Source organism: Crocodylus siamensis, chromosome 1 (assembly GCF_052110815.1).
Source record: "Crocodylus siamensis isolate JL-2025a chromosome 1, ASM5211081v1, whole genome shotgun sequence".
NCBI lineage: Eukaryota > Metazoa > Chordata > Crocodylia > Crocodylidae > Crocodylus > Crocodylus siamensis.
This window is the reverse complement of record NC_143395.1, coordinates 181,764,973-181,780,472: the sequence shown is the minus strand read 5'-3', so window position 1 is coordinate 181,780,472 and position 15,500 is coordinate 181,764,973. Positions and strand designations below refer to the sequence as shown.

Genomic DNA, 15,500 nt, shown 5'->3' with positions numbered 1-15,500 from the left:
CTACGGTCAGTAATGGCACTGGCTCCTCTACCTTAACTTTTTTCTAACCTGAAATTTTTAATCAGCAGTGCACAGTACAAGTTTACATTAAATTGTAACGGTCTTATAAAAAATGTAGTATAAAAAAAGGAACTGGATATTTTTCCTGATTTTATTTGGAGCCGAGTGAAGGGGAAAAAAGCATAAAACCAGAATTTCAATTTGTACTGACAAACCATTGGGTATTAAATTCTAAAGGCACGTAGAGTGCATAAAGAACTGATGGCTTGATTAGCTCTTGTGGTGCAATTGAAGGAGCTGTCTCTCTCACAGATTCTCCATTTTGAGAAACACTTTGATCTCTGTTCAAGTCAATTCATGAACATCAACTGACAAGACTGCATGAAACACCCCGATGGTTAGGCCCAAACTCGTAGCAAACTATTTGGTTTCATTAAGGCTTCCAGGAGAAGTGACCAGTGACAGTCCTTTCATTCAGAAGCCAACAGGCAAGTGACTATTTAAACTTTAATGTGCACAATGCACTGCGGAAGGCCACTACACCTATAGTCACTCAGTGAAGTATGAATGCCTTTACCTACTAGTTTGTGACATGTGAAACTACTCGGTGCAGCTGCAGTCTCATTAATGTTTCTGGTGACGTTATCTGTAGAACTAAAGAGCTGATTTTCAATATTTTTGCTGAGAAACATTTTATCATCAACACCCAGTACACCAAAACCAGTTATTCAAAAACATCTGATTTTAAAATGCAGTTAATTTCCTAAATACCCATAAAGTATTTAGGGGAAACATCCTTATCTATCCAGGATAAAGAAAAAGAGATAAAACCACTCCACATTAATAACAAAGCACACCATATGACACACATTTTTAGATGTTTGCTACAGTAACCTATTTATACTAGTTTTTCCTTTTTTAGTCGCCTTTTCGAAGAGTCCCACTTCAAAGGGTTCATTTTTGCACTAGTTCCTGTCAATGCAGGTCAGAAACACTAAAGTGGAAAGTCACTGCACTGCCGTACCACAAAGAGTCTCTGCGGCTAAAATCAAACAAAGCCCAATTAAACTAATCATAACGTCCCAGTGAACACAAGGAAGCTCACCTGGTATTTCTGGACTTCTTGTGTGAATTCCCAACTCTACTCAGTACTTGGTACTATAATTACCCTGACCAAAATACTGTGAAATTACTGCTCTGATCTACTAATGGCTGCAAAAATCAAGCCGTTGTGGTTTCATGCCAAGGGGCCGTAGCAAGGTGGCGCAATGCTTTCTGACAGAGACGACAACTTCTAAAAACTCAAAAGGGAAAATTAACGGGATGTGGTTTATGTTGCCAAGGACTGTTCATTAATTACCAATTTAATCACTGCTGGAGGCATGACATTACAAAAATCTGGCTGAAAGTTCTAATAGATTATGAAGACCACCTAAGAAGAGTGACCAAGAAAATGTACAAAACAATTAATACTGTTTCACTGCTATCAAAGACACTCAGATTATTTTACATCAAGTGAAGCAAAAGAATTAGTAGCTTCACAGTGCCACCACTAGGAACTGTAAATACAATGGCACACAATTAGTAATGCACATGTGACTTTTCGTTCAAGGCATATATCCTTGGGAAAGCCAGAACATGATAAGGAGAACAAAAGAAACATTTTTAAATGAAATGAATAAAGATTTTAACTCTACCCCTGTGCATGCTGAGCAATAACAGAATAGGCAATGCAAAATACAGCTCTAAGTAATGGCGATATCATCCTGGGATTCACAACAGCATGCACTGAACATTCGTACAGCAAACGTCCACAGTCATTAACAGCAGTATAAAAAGAGCATTCCAGATGCTAAGAAAGCTGGGCTACTTTCATAAGCAGAAGTATATCTCTGAAATAGAGATATCTTTTGTTGCTAATGTTTATGACTAGGCAATAGGAATGTATTTAGGATTTTGAATTAAACCAAGATTTTTCATGTGATTTAAAAATTAAGCTGATGAAATTGGTGGTATATTTATACAAAAAAACCCTTAAATGTAATACAACTGATACATGATAGGCAATAATAAACAAAAACAAACAGTAGCATATAGATTTTGGGCCAGATCCTCAACTGGTATAAGTCAGTACAGCCTCACTAAAGTTAATGAAGCTATACCACTGTATTCCAATTGAGTATTTGATTCATTTGTATCTAAAACATAATGTTTATTTTGCCACAAAGGTTAAACTGTCATTATAAGTCTTGCCAATAGAAAACTGTCAATACATATTAATTCTACTCGTGAATGGGTTTAAATTACACAGGAAAGAGAATAATTTACTGTCGTTCAATGTGTGGGAGTTCTGTGTGTTGATACTTGTTACAGTTAAATACTATAACTTCAAAATAAGAAAAAAATCTACATTCTGAAATATACTATCAAAAGATTTAGGGCCTACTTCAAGGTAGTCACTAAACATCTTTATTTTTTCAAGTATTTAGTAGAAGAGAACAACTTATTTGTTCTTGCCATGACTGAAACTGGATCAGACCATACAGTGAGTGTTTCATTATAAAGAGGTAAGTATTAGCTCAGTCTTTGTTTTTTTCTGTGTTTGGTCAGGAGGTCTAAGCTTCATGTAAGGAAAAGTATATGGCAAAAATTAGCTATAAAACTTGCAGTACACATGAAATTTAAATACTATGCAGCACAGTCTAATCAGCTTTAACCATATTCACCCACTTGTACTGGTATATACAGAAGCCCTATATATGAACAACAGGAAATAAGTGACCAATACTCAGGGATTACTAAAATAATGTTCAATCTATTTACCAATTAGATGGTAACTGCTTCTTTTGTAATCACAAAAAGATCTCCTGATTATACCTGAATGTGGTCACAATTATCAGCATGACAAACTAGTGTTTTTTTCAATCAATATTTTCCAATTAATATTACAAGACCAAGGTTGCCACCTATAAAGTCCCACCCTTCAATAAAAATATTTGCCAGGAATTTAACTGATAAAAGATTAACTTTACTGTCTTAGTTTTCTCACAAAAATAATTTAGAAGCAAATAGGTAGCATTTCCTTGAAACAATGGAAAGTTACTATTACTTCCTTAATCACAGGAACTTGCTATCTATCATGTAATACTCAAGTAATTCCCCTGATGACCTAAACATTTTTCCTAATGAACTAAAAATAGAGATTAAGTCTGGGTTTGCTTTAATAAAAAACAACTGATTAAACATCACTGGTAATAATGTCCAAGAATCAGCTGAAAATCTTAAATGGAGGAAAGAACACTTAAAATGGCAAATTTTGTTTAAATTAACTTTAAATGAAATGTGTGCGCTATTTGTATTGCCAACCATTCATAATGCCTGTGGCTTACTTTTTAGTTATGTACTGTAGCAGGATAGTTAGTGGTTTATTTGTGCAGGGATGGGAGAGCATTGCACCCGCAATGGATACATGAAACCATCTAATCAAGTTTTCGTGGGCACATGAAATAAATCTGTATTTATTTAACTACTGCTGGAACACCCTATATGGTAGAAATGCATGCAGTCAAAATTAAAATAAATCTATGCAAGTTCACTTTAAGTTATCTATGCATTCCTTTAAGTTACAAATATCTAACCCCACTTTGTAATTTTATGAAGGTTTTCTGAAATGATTTTAATTTCCATTGGTTTTCTGTGCAAGCTAAAAACTTATCATTTTGCATTCAAATGTTTATGAAAATGAAAAGTAATGGGCAAAGCAGATTGATACCTACAGTAGAAAGAGTTTATTAAATATGAATTAGATACAGTTGCAACAAGTCCTTTGAGCAAGAGAGTAATAAAATGCAGTTTTCTTAGGAGAAAGAATAACTCTTTGCAGAAACTCTCTTCCTATCCAATGTAAACAATATTGGCATGTTTGGAGATAACAGCTTGTTTGTGAGCTACTTTATTCTTGCAAATAAATCTCAACTCCCTCAGATCTTTTCGAAAACATAATTAAGAGGCTTGAGTATCTGAGGGCCTCACAATCTTTAATGTATGCATCTTTGCAACATCCCTGAGAGATAGGGATGTGCTGCTATCCCCATTTTACAGGTAGGAAACTGAGTAAAGGGTGGCTAAACGCTTGTCTACACTTGTTCTGTGCTGTGCCTGGGAGCACTACTGTGAAGTACATCCTGCCTGTTAGCTCTCACTTTGCACGCACCAAATTCTGAAAATAAGGTACTGAATATCATGGAGGTGATGTAGACAAGCCCAAAGTATGTCTGTGACAGAACAGATGCTTTAACTCAGGCCTCAAATCCTAGGCTAGACCCTAACTACAAGACAAAATTTGGCTGAATCCACACTTGTGTCCCAGTCCTGCAAGAGGATCCACAAAGGTTGAGCTCTTAGTTTACAAGTCTGTACAACTCAAACTCTATTGAGGACCACTCGCAAGTTCCATTTTCCAGTGAAAGGCTGCCATTATTGGAAAGGGAATGGAATACCCCAGTGACTACAGCCTCACACCTCCCCCACATCCATGGCAAGGAGCTGTGAGACAAGCAATTAGCCAGTGTTTTTATTTATTTGCATCACTCAGTATATGGCCCCACCCATTAGTTATTATATGCTATTGAAATCCTGCACCATTTACAAAATTATTAATTACTTCAAAGACTTTGCAACAGTCCTCATAATTACAGTATCTAAGCATTTTGTAAATGTTAATGAATCGGTTTTGTCACAACTCTGTGTCACCCTCCATTTCTGTATGGGTAACAGAGAGACTAAAGTTCACACTTGTTTTGGATGCCTATTACTGAATTTTTCAGGGTATTTATACAGCACTTGATATGCTCAAAGCACAGCTCCCGCTGGCTGAAGCTTCAGGCATGAGTGCTTAGCCCATCTGCAAGTCAGACCCCAATCTCATGTTGGGTAACCAGAAAATAAGGAGTTCACAGTTATTGACAACTTCTAAAAACCTTTATTTGGTTAATTTAACCTGAATCCTGCAGATATTTAGTGGTTGAGGCAGAAACAATTTTCTTCTCTATGATGCCCTTCACAGGCCTTAACTATGGCAACATTCCTTCTTTCCCTGGAGTACCCTTTCAGTTTCTGTAACAAAGGAGGCAGAAACAGCACCCTTGGTCACTACATAACCTCTCAGGGTACCATATATACTCTGTACTGAATGAGGAGGGGTCCTGTGGGAAAAAAAAAATGTGATTATGTAATTAAAGACTGCAGCATAACATATACGCACAAGAGAGTGAATGAAGGTTGACTGTACATTTCCCAGTTCCTGAGCGTTTAACTTTGCAACCATGATATGCCATTCACAGTTAGTGTGTGTAATCTCCTAACTTTTCGATTCTTGTCGTCTGCCTGTTACCTTTTCTTTCTCTTACTTCAAAAAAACCACCTTAATTGCAAAAGGAAGAATTCTATCACTTGTAATCATGCCAACCTTATCAGTGGTGTTGGAACCTTGAGGTCTACAATACAAATCTTTTTTAGCCACTTGTGCTAACAGAGCAATGTTTTACAGTAGAAGATTGCTCTTCGCTCTGTGGACCAAGCAGTAAAAGGGGTGAAGGCGAACACTTTGCCAATGGGTCTCACATATATTTGCTCACAGTAGAGAAGTGTTGAGATTCCTAAAGCTTGGGTTCCTTCTCCCAAGCCACATTCCTATCTGTCTACCCTCAAACTTTTTCCAGTTTTGTCCTTCTCATTACCTCTTCCCACTTGCAGCAACCCCCCAGGTTCCTTGTGTTCAAGGCAACTTGTCCAACTCCCAACTGCCAAAAACCATCCAATATAATTTAGCTGAACCATTTCTGGGGGAGAAGGAGAGAGGTATAGTCATTCCAAACAGGACTGAAATATTAAACCTGAGAAAAAGAAAGTTGAAGAAAAATAAAAAATCCCTCTTGGTTAAAATTTAGGTAATGAAAATGCTTAAAGACTCAGCACACAGACAACTTCTACAGCCCAAAACAAAATAAATGAATATATAGCCTAAAATGGAGCAAGAGGCACAAATTACTCAAACTGTAAAACTGAATGGCAAGATAGAAGACATGTCTGAAATTAAGAGGGCAAGCAAATGGAAATTTAGATGAAGTAGGGCCAACAGGAAGGTAGACTCTGGCAGGTAAAGTTTAAGATGAATCTGCAGCTGCAGAAGCATTCTTCACCCTGCAAGCTTCTCCTGCCTAAGGGCATGGCACTGCTGTTCAAAAAGGCCTATAAGAGGATCAAGAGGGAATTTAAAGGGCAAATAGCTAGAGACAGAAAAACAAATAGAGAAATTGTGTAAATGTATCAGAAGCAGGACACCTGTGAGAGAATCAGTAGGTCTGTTACACTGCAACAGAGCTAAGAGCGTAATTAAGGAAGATAAGGACACCTTGGAAAAGCTAAATGGTTTCTTTGATTCAGGCTTCATCACAAAGTTCTGGGGAAGATCGGTACCCTGGACAAATTCTTTTCAGATAGCAGGATGAGGTATTTATAAAGATGACAGGAGCGGGAAGGCAGAGAAATGCCATTGCCTATTACACTGAATGGGGATAACGGGTCTGATCAGATGAATATTCCTTGCCTTGCTTTGACATACGCACATATGGCAGGCTGGAGAATGAGTGACTTTCACAGGTGCTGAATGAGCAAACCCAACTTTGAAAGCAGTGAATGTATCCACACTACACAAAGGGGAAGGAGTGAGGGGAAAAAGAGATGGACTGACAGAGTAAGACTAGACAAAATCAGGCTGAAAGTGCTTCCGAAGAAGCTTGCTACTTTGGCTCCACACTGGAAACAGAAGGGAATGGTAGAGTTAAGAGGGTCTCACTTCATGCAGAGTGCAGATGTAGCTAGTTTACTTCATTTTAAAAAGGAATGCAACCAAAACAAGTGAGAACAACAAGGCAGGGACAGTACAAGCAATATTTATTCATGATGATTGAGTGAACGTGGAAATTCTGGTCCTTTTGTTGAGCTCAAATGTTACAAAGTCATACTTCACTGCAGATTTCATTCATGTTTTCACCTAAAATAATGCCACTCAGGATACTTGGAAAGAAGCCGGGAAGAATTAGAGGAGTGAAGTATATAGGACATGATTTTCAGAACTAATGATTTTCATGGTTCAAGTTGATACATGTTGAAGGAACTTGATTTTCAGAAAATACCAAGCATGTACCCTTTTTGCTTTCTCAGTTTATACACCGAAGTTGCTAGTCATAAAACACAGAAAGATTCTCATTGATCTTAGCATGAATTGTATTACAAACTGGATTTTATTTCATCTGATTGGAGTACAGACACAAAACACTCTGGGTAATGTGAAAGTGAAGATGCATACTTGGCTGAAAGCTTTCCTGTACTGCTGATCTTAATGAACCACACATACCAATATAAATAAACAAACAAACAAAAAGCACATTTCTAAGCTAAAAAATAATCTGCACTATCCAAAGTATTTTTTTCTTCATAAAGTAATTAAAAGTCATGATATATACATTATAGCCTGGCTTAAACTCTTGTAGCTCTACTAAAACAAAACAAGTTGAACATTTACACCAAGTATCAAATGTATTAAAAGACTACAAGATGCTCTCCACTAAAAGAAATCAGCTGCTGATCATACAAATATATTACTATGCTTTACTAGTCTCTGTCTCTTGTACAAAATCCATATTAATGGATGCTCAGTTTACAAAGTAAAGCATTGAAAAGTTAGGAACTGCTAGATTTAGGATTGCCACTGGACCTTAATTCAGCCCCTTTATGTGCATGTTTTATGACACAGTCTTTAATTCCATACCCTGATACAGAATGCCTGTATCCCATTCAGTGCCAAAGATGACAATGAATTAACAACTATTCAATATTTTCTTTTACCCTTATCATTTAGTGCATGGCCCCGGGCCTCATGAAATATGTACTATTCGAATGGTGCTCTGGAAATATTCATTTATCTATGAGCTTTTTCATTAGTGTCTATAGGCTTCAGAAACAGCAACAAATTCATATTGACTACACCCCTGAAAAAGTTACCTTATATTATCATCTCTATATTATAGTTAGGGAATTGAGCTCAAAGTGAACACTAATGCTGGGTGTCCAATTAGAAATCTTTATCATCTGATTTTTCAGAGACTTGGCATTTGTCATTTCTTTATTTGTTCCCAGCACAGCTCTCACTGGCTTCAGTTGCAGGTTTGTGAGTTCAGAGCTTTTGAAGCCCTCTCTCACCCCATGGTCTCTGTACTTCATTTCCACATCCCTATCACCAGCACTCACTTTTTGTTCTACATCCCAGTCTTCACCACCTTGCCATGTACTCATACCTCACCCATCTGCATTCCAGTAAGGTGGCTGCTTCCTGGACACCAACAGCTGATCTGAGAAACAGTCTTCTTTCTCTCAGACCCTGTCACTTACATATTATTGGACCCTGGCTGCTAAGAGGAGCAACTGCAGAAAAAAACTGGATTAGTCCTGGGTGCACACAGTACACATTTCCAGAGAATTTACCTGCCAAACCCTAACAAATCTCTAATGGGCATGTAGGAACTGGCTTATAAGATGGCCAGGTTTTGGTAGATAATTTGCCAGATTTCAAGGGACTGGCACATCACTGACATCCATATGCATAACTTGCTAGATTTCAAGGGTTGGCACATCACTGACACCCACATGATCCCCCACTCTCCCTGTTCCCAAATCCAAGTCCTTCTTCCTAAAGAGCTTCTCAGTGAAACAGTTATAAATACATTCTTTACATGGGTAAAAAACATGGTTCATCTCTGAGAAAGAGATGAACTGTTTTCTTTTTCTGAAATTTACTAAAACATTTAGCTGGAGCCAGACAGCTGGCATGCAAAATCTCAGCCTGAACAACTAAGCTTTGGCAAAGTTCTAAAACCTGGGTAATATAATAAAGAGTGTTGGTTAACCTTAATTTCAGTTGTCATTAACTGAGCTGCTTCTAACATTTATCTTGTAATGCAGCTTGATCTATTGAAAAAAAATGTTTTTAAAAGCTGCAGAAGTGTAATATACCCCTACTATCTTCCCTCACCCCCAAATATCCAACACAAATTCACACAATGGAAATAAAGATCAAGCATTAGAGATATTTTATGAAGAAAATAAGTATAAAAATCATATTAATGTTTCTTTTTGGGAAGGGGGGCAGTATATTTTTTTCCTAAAGAAAAACATTTGAAGTGACAGAGCCACAATGATTCAGAGAATAAAACAAATTAATCAAATACTGTTTCCTCTTAATCCTGTGCAATCCTGTTTGTGTCAAAAGGCAGTGTGTGCCATGGAGGACGAGGTTCTAAATGGTATAACTCAGGGAAAGGCCAACTCTTTATCTGTATCATCAATTTCAGTGAGGTTCACAGTTGTCAGTCACAATGCACAAAACTTGGAATCACAAAATTACTGCATGTATTCTACTTGGCAAAGGTGTGAATAAGAGTATATTAGCTTTCCTCACCAGAGAGCATACACCCCTCCACATCATAATATGGGTTGCTGGTGGGGCAATGGGAAGCTTCTGTTGGACTTGGTTTGCAGAGCGATACTTAACAGCACCACCAGCATATTCCATCTCATGACAAAAATGGACATCATGAAAAAGTTCCACTATAACTTAACAGGTCGTTTTGCTTCTTCTTCTATGAGTGTCTTAAAAACAAGGATGCCAATTAACTAAAGTGCTCCTTCCATGAAGTTTATGGCCCTTTCACATTGACTTACATAGGGGTAAAATGAAGTTCTAAATAGGAGCTGACAGCCTAAAGCACCTTTAAGAGTTGGGGCATTTTTTTTGGTAAAACCGTTCTCTGTAAGTACATCCTATGCTGACACTGAATTTTCCCCAAACTTACTATGGGGTCGCTAAACAAATAAATATAACAATATGTAGGATTAATTATAACTTTTTACATGTAATTTTTAAATGCCATGATGGCCAACATTCCTTACATCACTCAGTTGCTTAGTACGGGTTGAGGCAATTGTATTGGTTAGCTGCTTATTCCCCGCCTTTAAAGCTGCATCTCTTCTTGCTTGCTCAAGCAGAACTCTTGCTCGTTCTTTAAGTTCTTCCTGTCTTGACAACATTCGTTGCTTAAAAATACAGAAGCAGAATTAATGGAAAGGAAATCCCAGACTAGTCAACATTTTTTGCAGTAGTTAATACTCAGAAACTGCCTAAATAAGAAAGGTCAGGATTCAAAAGAATTATATACTTTGAAAGGTGACACCAAAGTCTACAAAAATAGAAAATAAAAACTATCAAAAAGTTAAATTACATCATAAAAGGCCTGAATGGTTTTTTTCCTTTTAACCCAACTTTTCCCCATGCTAATTTTCACTCATTTTTCATCAACATTTAACACCTTTAAACCAGAACTCTGGGAACTGCTGGTGCTGGTGTGATCAGTAGTGCACAACCTTTTCTACAGGTGAGCCAAACCTAAAAATCAGAAATGGGTCAAAGGCCAGGAGAAGGTCGTAGGGAGTGAAGTTACACCCTTCTAGGCTGTGTAGTACATGTGCAGTGAGTTGGCTGAGGTCTCTGACATGACAGCATAGACACTGGCTGGAGCCACTGCTTTTGCATCCCAAGGGGGTGAACGCTGTTGTCCCCCTCCCCTGGTTAATCCTGCAGCAGGGGAAAATAGGGGACGAGCATCATCAACATTCATCCCCTGGGCTTCAAAGCCAGACTGACATGCCAGTGAGCTCACGCTGATGGTGGGATGTTCACATGGTCTTCATGGGCCACCGGTTAAGCACCAATAGTCTACATGGGCTAACCAGGTTAAAAGTATTATGGATTTACCTATATTAAATATGCAGGAAAATACATAAACGTAAAAATGGTTATACTTCCTGTAAATGGACCCAGTGCAAGATGCAAGCAGCAACGGTACGTACCTGTACTCTCAGTATTAGCAGTGACAAGGAAGCATCTTCACAGTCATGGAACTGATTACCTTTCAGAGTGGGCATAATAGTATGAGGATTGCTACATAGGCACACTGGACTGACTGGAAAGGTCCCATTTATATGGACATGCTCATGACCCTGCCTTTCTGGGCTAGGGCCAGTTATATAACTCCTGATATGAAGACTTTCAGGAGATGGCATGTTATGGAACTGGACCTTTATGTTACCTGGTGTGGGGGGCATCTAGTTTTGCACTCCTTTAAAAGCCACAGCTGGGTGGAAAAGGAGGTGGGTTGGCTCTGGCTGGTACAGCTCAGGTTTTAAGTCTGATTAACTGATATAAATGCTCAGAAAGATTAACTAGCCTAGAAATCGCTTTAAAGGCATCTCCATCTTAGCCTATTACCCTCTTGCATCTGAAAATGTAAGCAGTGAAAACACACAACCCCTACCTGTTTCACTATTCCTAGGGGATCATATATATCATCCCTCCACCATCAAGACTATAGCATGCAAGGGAAGAGATACAGGAAAACTTGATTTTGTTCCAGTATTTCGAGGGAGGTGTTTGGGGTCCTGTAAAATATACAGCAGGTATGCCACTGGGCCACTCCTCTTTTCTATATAATTATAAGGGGAGGGGGAGGAGAGGGTGTGTGCATGTGTGTGTGTGTGCATGTGTCCCAGGAGATAAACCTCATCTCTCCTGTCTTTCAAAAAGATCTATTCAGTGAGCTTGTAGAATCTGAGTATAAAAAAGGACAATACTATATACTGTGTCAACTTAAGAAACACCTCTGTCTGTGTGACAGGTCTTTCCATGGCCCCATCACAGTCATGAAATCTCAGTGCTCAATCCAGCACCAACTAATTTATAATGAAATGGGGTTAGGTGGCAGTTTCTCATGAACAGAGAAGAGGGTTTCTGAAAATGTAACTCATAATGTGGTCTGAGCCAATACACAATACTAAGAGACTGACCACACTTTTTTTTTTTTTATCATAGCTAATGGAATTATGCCAAACAAAGCAAAACCTAAAAAAGGCTGTTCATAGGAAGGCAATTATGGGCCTGATTTGGCACTCCTATACAAAGGGCAGATAACACTTTAAAAATATCAGTGTGATGGATTTGATTCAGGAGGGTGAGGGGAAGGGCATGACATGAATGCTTTGTTCCTATGCAGTGCTTTACAATTTCAAAGCATTGGACAAGTATTGACTAATTAATCCTTGTGCTAAACCTGTGAGGGAGGTATGCATGTATAATTATCCTCATGTTATAGATGGGAAAACAGACACTGTGGCAAAGTGTCTTGCTCAAGGCCACACACAGAGCTAGCAGCAGAGCTGGGATTAGAATACTGGAGTTTCTAGCTACCAGTCATGTGCTCACTTCACGAGGCCTTGCTGCCTGTCAGATAAGATTCTGAAATATGCCCAGTGTATTCCAAGGAGTTTGGCAGTTTTACTTACTTGTAGAAGGATCAATGAATTAACTATATATATATATATATTTTTTTTTTTTTCACTTAAGGCTTCAGCATGTAAAAAAGTCACAGAAAAATGCCTAGGGGTTCACTGAAGCCGAAGTCTGGAAATTGGCTGAGAATACAATTTTATTCACTTGCACGGGGTAGAACAATTCCCATCAAGAGTTGTTATGGATTGTTTTTCATACAACAGCTGTTTTTGACGTCACACAATAATTCTAAGTATTCACTTGCTGAAGGAGGTCTAGTCTGGCTGAACAATAAAATCATACTCCACCTAGAATGCCATTTACAGCATGTTAAGACATGCTATAAATTACTGTATTTACTTGAATCCAAGGTGAGGTTTTCTCTCACTATTTAACACAGGAGGAAAAAAAAACCCTCATCAATTTGGGTATTGGCCCTAGACAGGCAGGTGCTGAAGTTCCAGACCTGACCCTGGATTTGATGCCAGAGTTGTTGCCTTCTCCAGGCTGGCATCAGGATGGCTGGTCCAGCAGGGGAGCTGACACAGAGTGGGGAGCATGGGGAAGCCCACACGGTGGTGGCAGGGAACACTGTGAAGGAGCCTTCATGGTGTGGGTAGGTGGAGAGGGTGCACAGTAGGAGAGCTGCTGTGGCTCCAGCCCCTGGCCTGAGGCTCTGGGTTTGGACAGGGTCCAGGGCCAGAGTTGGGGCCAGAGGTGCTTGGCTGGGCCGGGGCCAAAGCAACCACGTGCTCTGTGTCCTGGGCCTAAGCCAGAGCTGCCACACAAGATAAGCAGTAATTGGGGGGGTGGGGAGGAGCAAGTGGCTGGGGGAGCAGGGACACAAATGGCAGGGGGCAAGTGCTTGGAAGGGCAAGTGGTAGGGGAGACAAATAGCAAGGGGACAGGTGCCAGCAGGGGGTAAGTAGACAGGAAGACAAGAGACAGGAAGAGGGGGCAAGGGACTGTTGTCTGTTTCCCCCACCAAAAAGCTTTCTCCTATTTAAGATGATCCTCCAATAATTAGGTTCTATAACTTTCTACAAACCTATAATTTTTCACATATAGACTCTAATTATTGGGGGTTTATCTTAAATTCAAAGTCATTTTAGATTTGTATAAACGTTATACAGGTAGGGCACAGAACCTTAACAGGTACCCCATTTTGTTTCATAGGTATATATGAATTCCAAAGTCTTACCTGTGCAGTTTTTGCAATTTGATCTGCATGATTTAAAGCTGTTCTGGCATTAGTATCAGAGTCAGCCTCTGCTTGCCTTAGAGAAGCACGTTTTTTCTTTGCAAGATCTGCATCCCTGTTATAAGAATATCCAAGTTTGGAAGTGGGAGATAAACTTGGCTTTTTGACAGGCGAGCCAGGATCTGATCTGTTCTCTGTGGATCCTGTATGGACCAACTTTTCTTGCTCTGAGAAACTAATGGTACTGTCTGAACTCTGCTGTTTTTTCTTGTCGGTGTCTTCACAAACAACTGTTGGAGACACATCTTCTTTTTGATTGCTGACAAGCGGTAAATCACTGAAGTCTAAAGTGTCAACTTTCAGCAGTTTCTTCCTTCCCAACAAAGGCTGTTGTGTTGTGTCTGCATTGCTGCTTTTCCCGGCCTCTTCAGATGCAGAAGTCCTTCCAGAACTCTGCTGGGATTTTTGTGGATCAGTGTCACTTCTAGTCCTCCGAGAAGGGGAAGCTGTGCTTGGACTTAAATGGTCATCAGGTGTCTGATGCTCACTCTCTGATTCTCCAACACCACTGTCATTTACAAATACAGAGTCATCCTGAGAAACAAAATCTGCCAAACCACTGTCAGGTTGGTGCAAGTCAGGCTCTTGGTTCAGATCATTCAGCTCTGCATAGAACTTTTCCTGGTCAACAGAACTGTTGGTGTCCGTTTCATAGTTACCCACTTTATATGTACTCTTACTACTGTTCTCCTCTATCTGAACGACATTTAGTTCTTGGCCACAGAAATGTGCCCTTATTTGATAGAGATAGGTCATAACAGTCAGTTTGTCAGGAATTGCTAACAAAACCATGTCAGAAGGTTCCAGCAATCGAGATATTCCTAAACTGGCAAACCCATCATATGCCTTAAAAATAAACAAAACAAAAATTACAATACAGAAATTTCATAGCATATCAATAAAGCTCAAGAACTGCAACTGACAATTTTATTTAAAATGAACGAACAGTTAAAATATGAAATATCGCAGGCAAGTCCTTTGACACAGTTCATCACTGCAGGGTTTGGTGTAGTAATGTGGTTATATGGTAGATGTGAGGTGTTTATTACTTCAAAAGCCAAGTTCTATTATGTTGTCAATACAACTCTATGCTACTGCATAATCTTTTGTTTTAAACTCATTATTTTTTCTTGGAAGATTTCATTCTATCTGTACTATCTCCATGGGTACTTAGATCACGGTGAATATTAACATGAAGTATACTAATATGACATTGTTTTTTATGTTGTGGATGTATTGCCATGCTGTAGTAAAAACAACTGATTCTACTCAAAATAAAACAAAAAAAGATGTGTGAAAATGGAATCTAAAAGAAATTCTCCTGTTACTACTACCAAAGTCTATATGCATCTTAAATGGGTCTCACTCAAGAAGCAGGAAACAAGCAAATAAAAAAGTGTAAGAGTTGGAACAAAAAAAACCTAAGGATGGGTTTTTAAGATAAGGAACAAAGATATAAAGAAACACTACACTAATCCATCTTGGGCTTTATCTTTAGTGATCAAGCTTCTCCCTTCTACTGGCCATGTAATTGCAGTGATTTGTGCAGATGAAAACGTGCAGCCAGATAACCAAAAAGAACTACACCCCAGATTGTGTGATACACTGTTCAAGCACAAGGAGACATTTTTAAATATTTACTCAATGCTAAATTTATAAAAACAGGAGAGTGAATTTATTTCTCACTTCATTTGTTTTTGAAGTAGCTAAAAAGTTTGAAATCTCTAAGGTATGAGAGGCCCTTTGTATTATATCTGCTAGCCCTTTAAAAGGCTGCACTCTGTACATCAGGTTTTTCTA

At 38.8% G+C, this 15,500-nt stretch overlaps 1 protein-coding gene across 10 annotated transcripts in view; it reads right to left on the bottom strand.

The window, feature by feature from the left end:
* The window catches only part of EHBP1 (EH domain binding protein 1), a 334,112-nt gene that overhangs the window by 76,540 nt on the left and 242,072 nt on the right, over positions 1 to 15,500 (bottom strand). For all 10 annotated transcript variants that reach the window (XM_090050445.1, XM_090050452.1, XM_090050433.1 and 7 more), the window contains 2 exons: positions 13,641 to 14,546; positions 10,009 to 10,152 (listed from right to left, as the gene is read on the bottom strand). In XM_090050445.1, coding sequence (XP_089906571.1) covers positions 10,009 to 10,152; positions 13,641 to 14,546 — 1,050 coding nt within the window. The remainder of the gene's footprint in view (positions 1 to 10,008; positions 10,153 to 13,640; positions 14,547 to 15,500) is intronic.